A 10,007-nucleotide genomic window follows, 5' to 3' on the forward strand; every position below is an offset into this window, starting at 1 on the left:
AAAATCTGAAACCACACCTATTGTTCTAACATACAAAGTTATTTTGATATGCAGTTTTCTGCAAAATGAATGTTAGGTAGTTTCAAAACTCTTTATGTTTGCACATAAAGCACACTCTGAAAGTACAATATAAATAAAATAGTTTATTACAAGTATTTTAAAGGAGCTCTACAATATGCTTTCAAAACATTTTATACAGCATTTTGTCTTTCAATATGAAACAATTCACATAGGGAGAAGAAAATCTCAGTATATAACTATAATCATCATTAACATACTGAATTTGTCTGTCATACAAAAAGCAAAGGAACTACGGACCGTTTCTGAGTATTTTTCCTGGTTTTATTCTCACTGAAAATGGAAAAGAATAACATGTATGAAAATAAAACTCCTTTTACCCTTCATATTCACCAAGTACCACAAAGTTTATGCCATTTCAAAAAGAAAAGCAAAAAACAAACAAAAAAAAAAAAAACCAAACCAAACCAAAAAACCAACCCATTTTACTGAAATAAATATGGTTCTATTTAAATACTAAAAACAATGTCATGTATCTTATGTTAATTTAGAAACAGGAATAAGCACTACAGGATTCAACTATTCAAAAGTTGCGTAACAAAAAAAGTATCCTAAAAGGTAGCTTTTTCAGAGGACAAAAAAGAAGAAACAAACTTTAATCTTGTTCATTATGTATGAAGCTCCACTGCACTTCCACCTCTTGCCAGCCCCATTGGCAAAATGGACAAAACCATCTACTTACCAGAAAGTATAACTACAGATTCTATTAATACAAAATCAGAATTACTTAATTTCAGCCAAATGTAATTTTCAGTCTCTTATATTTAGCATAATGAGAACAAGACTTCCTGACAAAACTGCTCATCTGAGTTATTATCACATCTTAGAGAAAATTTCTTTTACTGGTTCACCATGTATGTTAGAAGGAAAGGAGAGTGAACAGATAGCAAGCCCATTTGTAACCTTAATGATAATTTCTTCATTTTCTTACAGAGAAATAGTTCAGTAAAGTATAAATTGGCCAAAAATACTAGAGAAGGCAAGGGATTTACAAGAAAGTGGAGTTAATGAACTGGTGAAATGGATAAATTGATTATAAATTCTAATATTATAGCATTGTCTCCTTGTATTTTATATAAAAAGGGAAATGATCTAATTCCTCATGTATAGCTCTCCAAGCACATTACCTGTAAATAAGTTTTTTTTTTCTATCTTATAGGAAACAGAATGTTCTATAATGCCACATCAACATTCTTCTCACTGAACTTTCTCCCCTTTCTCTACTCTCTTCTCTTTTATCTAAAAAAAACCTTTTTTTTTTTTTTTTTTTTAGGTATGGGATAAATACAGCAAGAATCCTTTGCTTGGAACATATGGGGAACCAGAAGGACCTTTTTTTTCATATTCTCAAAACTATCTTTTTGTCTTTACTCTTCTGATAGTTTAAAAGTGTTTTATTTTTCCATATAGTATTTTATGTTCAGTGACAATTATCTTATTCATGGAACATTGCAGATTGCTGCAACACTATTGATACAATATGAATGCGTATTTATAAATTAATTTAGCCAAAAGGAATGCAAAGAGTGTGTGTGTGGGTTTGTTGCATTTTAAAAAAGCATTTCAACATGAATATATCACAAATTATATCAAGCAGACAGTCCTGAAGACAGTAAATTAACTTCACCAGGTCATCTCTGTAATAGAAAATACACTCCCCTTCAGTTGTTTGGCCTAATATAAACCTTTTATGAATATGCAGCCAAAAATTTTATGAATTATTTCATAGGACATTATCCCGTTTTGATAAAACTAATACAGTCTCTGCTTGTTCCTCAGAGGAAGCTCTCTTTAAAGTGAATAAGGTGGTGTCTTTTCAAATGTGGGGCCTGTCTGAATTTTTTTCCACAAACTAAACATTCAAATGGCTTCTGTCCAGCATGCATTAGGTGATGTCTTTCAAGCTTAGACGGAGATTTGAAAGTTTTAAAGCAAATACTGCATTGATATAATTTATTAACGGCTTCACTTTTTTCAGTACCTTCAGAAAAATCATGCCAATAGCTGTAAGAGCTTTGCTCTGTTTCCAGCAATTTACTGCACAAATACGGCTGTGGGTTTCTACTGCTGGTGTCAAGAACAGAATCCCCTGACTCAATTTCAACTTTGATTTCAGCTGCTTGGTTTGACTGAATCAGCTCAAATTCTTGAAAGCCAGATGGCTGTGAAGGTGTTTGAGAATAACCTGAATAACCCACAGGCTGAGAAGACTTAAATTCAGTGTGATCTCCCTGATGATTGAAAAGTTTGTTCAGGTTTTCAAATCCTACCTGGCAAACGGGGCTTTTACAGGCTCTCTTTTCAGTATGGGTGAGCTGATGTCTTTTTAAGTGAGCTGACTGTCTAAATGTCTTCCCACAAACATTACAGCCAAAGGGCTTTTGTCCCGTGTGTATAAGATAATGCCTTTGAAGTTTGGATGAAGATGGAAAAATTTTTTCACATCTGTCACATTTACACACTTTGTGTCTGTTATGTATATTTTTAGCAGAAGATGAAAAAGCACAGTGAAGTACTTCTGGATTATCAAAAAAGCTATCATTTGATGAAGCATAAAAAGCATCATCTTTATTATCCAGTGACTCATCGACGTTTAACATGCTTTCAGCAGGAAGCACCCCTTGTAACTTACTGCCCAGGTGGGGAGGTTGTGGGTACTCTGGCCAAGGTAATGGCACAGCAAACGTTCTTTTCATCCGATGACAAACTGACCTGTGCAGGTGCCGCCTGCTCCGGAGCTCCCTGGAAGGTTTAGTGGGCACAGGCTGACCACAACGCTGATCTCCAGCTGCAGCCACGTCAGGGCTTCCAGTGTGACCTGATTTCACTTTTTTTCTGTCAGTCAGAGAAAAAGCTGTTGTCTTTCCTCCAGAATGCTTCAGTTTCATCAGGGTCTTCTTTTTCCTGTTGACTGTGTGTCTGCATGCTGTTGTATCATTATTTGAACTTCTGCTGTCTTTTGAATAATAACATTTGTGCAAATTTAGAACATGCTCTGTTTCAAAACACTGCTCGCATGCTGGGCACTGAAAGGGTACAATATAAATTGAGTGCACATCCTGTGGGTCATTCTCCTGTGAGTTGTGTGTATCAGCATTTTCAAAACTATCCCATTTTCCTTCCAACACGTTGTGTGGTCTGGGATATTTAAGAGTCTTTGCTTTACATACAATATTAGGGAAAGTCTTATTTCTGACATGAAGCTGTTTATGCTTCATGAGTTTGCTCTGTATTTTAAATCCCTTCTGACAAAAACAGCACTGAAAAGGCCTTTCTTCTGTGTGTGTGAGCTGATGAATTTTCAAGTGTGTTGACTGTCTGAAAGATTTGCCACATGAAGAACACTTAAAAGGTTTCTGGCCAGTGTGAATAAGGAAGTGTCTTTCTAGCTTGGATCTTGATGGAAAGGTCTTGTTACATGATTCACAAGTGTGAGTTTTCTTCTTTCTCCTTCTGGCACCATGCAGATGATCTGACTTGAGACACTGATGCAGCATCCACCTCTCTTCAGTTGTAAAGGCTTTCCAGCACACGGAACAATGAAATATGCCACAAGTGACCCTGTCTTGTTCAGAATTCACATAGTTTTCTGCTTCCTTTTTATCAGCCTCATAATTTTCATTATGAAGCTGCTGGTGCTTTAAGAAAGTGATTACATTTTTGAAGTTTCTGTAACAAACAATACACTTAAAAGGCAGATTATGGGTTAACTGATGCCTCTCCAGGTGGACTAGCTGCCTAAATGTTTTATTGCATACATGACATTCAAATGGCTTTTGACCAGTATGTATGAGATAATGCCTAGCTAATTTTGATGGAGTTTCAAACTGTTTATAGCACATGTCACAAATATATGGCTTTTTCTTGGGTATCTTGACAGCTGTTACACAATGCTGAACTTTTAACATTTTTAAAAGGTAATTACACCTCGCCTACTCTTAATTTCTTCAGATAGGTATTTCAAGTGAAATCATCAAGTGCACACTAAGATGGAAAGCTGTAGAAGCAGCAAATTTCCTTAGGAGATTCTTAAATCCCGCTGGTCCCTAAAATAAGAAAGAGAGTTGTTATTTAGCCTATTAATACATAATTGCCTAAGTTTGTCTCTTGTTTTCTACATAAGATACCAAAGTATCGAGATTAGCACATTCTTGACTTAATTTAGCTTAAAACACTTTCCTTATACCAGAGTAATCACTAGTTATATTACATGACATAGAAAAACTAGATTACTTTTCAGAAGAAAAACAAGTTTAAGTCATCTGTGCTATAAATGCGTCTGTTCTTCCAAGTAATACAGTTCAGCTACATTACATTAATTTTAAAAAAATCAAGAACTTATTGTAATAAATGTCTTTTCTACAGCAGTAATTCTAACTCTCAAATATAATATTTATGAAGATAAGAGAAAAAGAGAAGAACTAAGATTTCTTGCATTTCAGAAATACATTAAATGAATGCAGTGTTAGTGAAAAGAAAAACACTTTGCTTCAATATATTGTTGAATTTACTATTCATGTTTCTGCAGCTCATCAACTGTATCCAGCAGTGTAATCAATTTTGATTTCTCTCAAAATAGCAAATGCCAGAGCCAGTCAGCAAGAGCAACACACTATAACTATAACAAAGCCAACTCCCAGAACATGGAAAAAACACAGGCTAGGTTTGCTATCTCATCAAAAAGCTACAATATCAGAGTTGTGATACCTAACCATACATATACTGTGGAGTCAGCATGAATACTAAGGTAGTTATCATAATTCATCATAATTGTTGTTTTAGTCTAAACCAAAATAATGAAATAGTTCTAATTTTCTTTGAATTCTCAACATGGAGCACAGTTGGACAAGCTACTGTGTCTCAGTTCAGTGGCTTACAAACAAGAAAAAAATAATTTTCAAGCTCCTGAGTGCATGAAAAGTTATTAAAATATTCGTAAGAACAGCTAGAAAGTACCTCAACCAAACATTTAGCCCAAGTCTTCCACGGTGAGGCCAACCCATGCCTAGGCAGCCTCCAAAGTGGTCTTAAAAACTTCCAGTGAAAGAGGTTCCTTAACCTCAGCAGGGCTTCTGCTTCAGTTTCACCTTCTCATGAAGCTTTTCCTTGCACCCAGCTGAGCCTTTCTTAACTTCAAAGTTATTGTCAGTGTTTTCTGTCACAACTTTATGTATTCAAAGCCTGCTTTCTCCCCTTTTGTTTTAAAACTAGGAAAATTCTGAGATTTTCTAAGTATTGCTTTTAGGTCCACAGAAAGAAAAAAAAAATTGGTGCTCTTAATCATCTCTGGACCAATTTCAGTTGGTCACTTCATTCCTAAATTGCAGCATCTAGGAGAGATTAAGTATTCCAGTGTTCCACAAACAACAGAATAAAAATACCTCTATGATATTACCAATATAAAAGGAAAGGGATGAAGGAAGCCAACTTTAAAGCAAGAGCATAACAGTTAGCACTTGTGAGCTGTAGCATCAAACTACCACAAATTACAGTTAGTAGAAATGTCTTGTGCATCTCAAAGCTATTGCAAGTTCAACATAGCAGCAGAATATAAAATTATTTTCTTCAGTATCTCCAAAACCCCTGTCACTTCGCAAAGAGATAATGTCCTTATTTTTTAAAAAATCACAAATATCCAAAACGTCTATTCAAAGTAACTGCAAAGAATAAAAGCCTACTGCATTTTAAAGCAAGTTACAACGAGATTCAAGAAACATACACAAAGACTGAAAATACCTGGTGAATCATGATTTTTCTTAAGCTTAATGGAAAGAAAACCTGGTCGTGAGGTAGAATTGGTCCACCCCTTACAGACATGTTCTATATAACTGTAGGCCTTAATAGGGAACATTTGGATATCTGCCTTAGATGTGATTGTCACTACACTGAGGAGTTTCTTAATCTCACTGAAACAGTTCAAGGTAGGTAAAGCAGTTGAGAAAATCAACTTTTCCTTTCCAACTCTCTTTTCCTGTAGAATTTTAACAGCTACTCAGTTTCACTCTTCTTTTGAAGATGCAAGAAAACACAACACTTTTAGGAGACCCCCTTGTCCTCCCAGTTGTCACATCATGTGAAAGCTGGGAGTTTAGAGAGAAGAAGTGTGTGACACCAAATGCTTTCTAGTCTGTGCTACCATGAAGCTAGACAGGCAGGCTGAGAAAAGATTCTCTGCTATGCTGAGTTTCTGTGCAGCTCAAGACCGTCTCCATTAGCAGGGAAAGAAAACCTCCTGAGGAAGAACTGTAAAGAGTGATGAATTTCAGTTAACATTCTGTCACACAGATCTAATTTACACATCAGGAAAATGCTCAAACACTTCAGTGACATGCAAAGAAGAAAAGTCCGAAGTAAGAGACAGCTGTGGCATATTACACAAGGGATTTTGTATTTAGCTTATAAATTTTTTAAGATTCTATCTGGTGAATGAGGAAAATGCTCTGTAGTACAAGGTGTCAAAAGCAGAGCAGAGCTTCTTGCCGAGATCTTCTTGCCCTGCGAAGGACTGAAAGCTCAGATAAGCTCAACTAAGGGGATGCGAGGGAAGGAGAAAGGAGCCAAGATAGGCATTACTGTGTGGCCCAAATATATTTTCAAATCCTATTTGCTAAGGATAGGTATCTCCACATCTATTTCAGGGTGCTCTGTGCCTTGGACACCTCTGGAGTAAACATGCTGCTGCTGAAGATCAAAGAGGAAAACACAAGCTTGGAATATTGCTTCCTGCTAGCCTTGAAAGTGCACAGGCTTGTCCTAATTTGAGTTAGAAAACATATACCTCACTATGTGATAAGGATTTAGTTTATGGCAAAGGTCCAGTTTAATATTACACTGTCACTACTTTTCCTCTTGGCTGGAAGGTCATAAAGAAAAACAGAATCAAGGAGTTACATACGCCACTGAAAGTTCAGAGAGGACCCTCCTAAGTAGTACTGCTTAATGATTAACTGTTTCCTTAATATTTCAGATGGCAGCAAGCTGCAACAAAATGAAAACATGATGGAAGAAAATTCTGAATTCTAATCCAGTCTTTACTAATTCTTTACTAATCAGAAAAGTTTGCATTGTGCTGTTTTGGGGGTAAAAAAAATAAAATGAAAACAACCAATCAGGAAGAGAGTACTTAAATAAGAAGAAAAGCAAGATCTTCAATTTAGGACAGAATAATCCCCCAGTGCAGAAAAGATGTAGAGTCTAAGTTGGAACAGAAGGTGAATATGCCAAAGGCTACCATCCATACCAGGATGAGTGAACAGATGTAAAGCTTTGAGAGGACATAAATCTTCCTTCTTACTTACTACTGTTTAGAATTCAGCTGGAGTAGCCTATCCAGTTTTGAATACTGCCCTTCAAATTGAGTCAAGCATATGAACTATCAGAATGAATGAATTCAGAGAAGAGGATCAGGAATGATCTGAGCTGAAATGCAAAATATACAAGAAAAGATTAAAGTAACTGGGAAAGTTTAGGTTAAAAAAGAGGAGGTACAATTTAAAACAATCACACACCCCCTGCAAAACAGAGCAGAATAATTACTTTTAAGGAAAGCAGGAATAAGCTGTTCCCCAAACCATTTATTGTTGTGAATGAAAATAGCTTCAAATTACAGCAGAAAGAATTCAAGTATATTATTGTCCTTACAGCTGCAAAGTGTTTCTTAATGAGCATACAAAAAAATTATGTGGGGAGATTGCTCTGCCTACACTGGAGGTCTCCAAAGAAGGTTGTACAAACACTTCTCAAATTCCCACACCCATATAGCTGACCCTATACAAGAGAATATATTCTTGCTTGGTTTTTTGTGACTTGTTATTGTTATTCAAAACAAGTAATTTAGGAATTGAAAATTCTATATATTTTAAAATTTGCCAGGCAGGACTCTCCTGCATTATTATATCTTCAAGTCCTTGCAGTATGCTAATGCTTATCAATTCCCCGAAACAGTTATGTAAGAAAACAAATAATAACAATAGATGTGTGAAGAAACATAAGAAGCCTTCAGTAACACCAATGACACAGCAAGAAAGTGAAAATCTAGCTGCTGGTTTATGAAACACAGGATGACAGAGAGAGAGAAGAGCCTGAGCACCAAGACAAACACCCTGCCCGCTGGATCTCCCCACCAGAGAAAAGTTTAGATTGTTACAATGGGAGAACAAGAACAGATAACGCCAGAAACGGAACCTTCACCCGCCAGTTACACAGAAATCAGCATTATGGCTCCTCAAAGCTTCATTCTCTCCAATTTTCTCTATAACTTTCCGATACGCTTCCTAAAGCCACCCAAAGTAAACGATGTAAGATGGTGAAGCAGGGCTGGTTTAAGGACAAACGCAGGTTCTGCTTCAGGGGCCCGAGACCTCTGGGTGTGACACCAACACTCCCCAACAGGACACACGTCAATCGGCTACAGACCTGAGAGCAGGTGGCGAGGGGCCCGACGGGCACACACCGCACACACACACACATGTATACATATAAACATACATACACACACATATACACGGCCACCGCCCCCGGGGGTCTCTCCCTCGGCGGACAGCGGGTCCCTGTATAGCCTCGGCCCCGGCAGAGCCCGGAGAGCCCCCGGCACGGCCCGGCCCCGGCCCCGGCCCCGGCCCCAGCTCCAGCCCCAGCCCCGGTCTCAGCCCGGCCCCGCCGTAACCCGGGGCTCGGCAGCGCCGTGCGGGACCGCGCTCGGCCCAGGGAAAGGGCAGCGGGCGGGGACGAAGAAGGGAGCGACCTGGGAAGCAGCCACCGCACCTCCACCGTCCTCATCCCTCCCGGGATCGCTGCCGCCCGCACTCTCCCCACCGGATGGCACCGGGAAAGCGGGGCCGGCGCTTTCCGTTCCCCCGCGCAATGCGGCCCCCCCTGCGCCGGGCCGGGCCGAGGGGCGGGAGGCTCCATTGGTGCCCCGGCGGAAAATGCCCCCGGCCCGCTGGTGAACCTTTAGCTGATGTGACGCCTTGTTCCGTACAAATAAGGCACATTTTCTACTTCAGCAACCTAAAAGCAAATAACCGATTCCCGGTGGTTGCAGGGTTGGAACCAAAGCACGACGGCGGAGTTACACTTGTTATGTGTTAAACGCACCCTAAAGCCAAACCTACTGGCCTAAAAGGCCGGGAAATGGCACTTGGAAGGGAACGGGAAAGAGACGCTTGCCCGGGAATGCTGAAAACACCCTCATTAGCGCGTGCCCACAAAGGTTTCAGGTTTCCTCCTGTGCAGGAGAGGAGCCAACAGGGACAGGAGCTCAGGGCTGGAGGAGGGACTGTGCCCAGCGCCAGCCAGGCCTCCCCGGGGACCGCACCCTGGCTGGGGGTACCCCACAGGAATGGCCAGCGAGGGGCTGAACACACACAGAGACAAACAGAAACCAGTTACAGGAGGGTCCTGTGTCCCGTTCAGGGGTCCCCAGCACAGGAGCTGCTGGGGCAAGTCCAGGAGAGGCCACAAAAAGTGGCTGGAGCACCTCTCCTGTGAGGACACACTGAGAGAATTGGTGTTGAGGTGTCTGTCTCTGCCTGGGCCAGCCCTGACACCTCGACAGTGAAGGGCACGGTTGGTAGCAGGATGAACCTCACCCATCCCTTGGGTTCTTGTTTGCCTGAAGGAGTGAAGCAACGACAGCAGGAAAAAACAGGGAGGATGTTCAGAGTTAACTGCTGGCTTTATTCATCAGGGGATCTGCCCCGGCAGACACCCCTCAGCAGAAACAGCAGGGGAAAAAAAGAGGAAAAAAGGCGGGAAACCCCCCCCTCAATGCAGCACCTTTTATTGAGGGGAGGAACTCAGGGATGGGTCTAACTGGGACAAATCAGGGGCCAAAGGGGCATGGCTCTCTGGATAAATGACACACATTGTAACAAATCAATAACTCTGGTGGGGAGACAGCCGAAGTCTCGTCCAATCACTTGGGGTTT

General features: G+C 40.1%; 1 protein-coding gene across 2 annotated transcripts; it reads right to left on the reverse strand.

Moving 5' to 3' along the window:
- Window positions 1-147: 147 nt before the first annotated feature.
- Window positions 148-8,913, reverse strand: ZNF770 (zinc finger protein 770). Of its 2 annotated transcripts, none has more exons than XM_083863001.1 (2): window positions 8,842-8,913; window positions 148-4,124 (listed from the first exon to the last, which is right to left on the reverse strand). In XM_083863001.1, exon 2 carries the CDS (start codon window positions 3,984-3,986, stop codon window positions 1,854-1,856), a length of 2,133 nt encoding a protein of 710 aa, XP_083719127.1. In that variant the 5' UTR covers window positions 3,987-4,124; window positions 8,842-8,913; the 3' UTR covers window positions 148-1,853. The 2 variants fall into 2 exon arrangements, with proteins under 2 accessions (XP_083719127.1, XP_083719126.1); XM_083863000.1 differs by having other exon boundaries at window positions 8,822-8,904.
- Between the last annotated feature and the right edge of the window lie 1,094 nt (window positions 8,914-10,007).

The sequence above is a fragment of the Zosterops lateralis genome (assembly GCF_965231275.1).
Source record: "Zosterops lateralis genome assembly, chromosome: 6".
NCBI lineage: Eukaryota > Metazoa > Chordata > Aves > Passeriformes > Zosteropidae > Zosterops > Zosterops lateralis.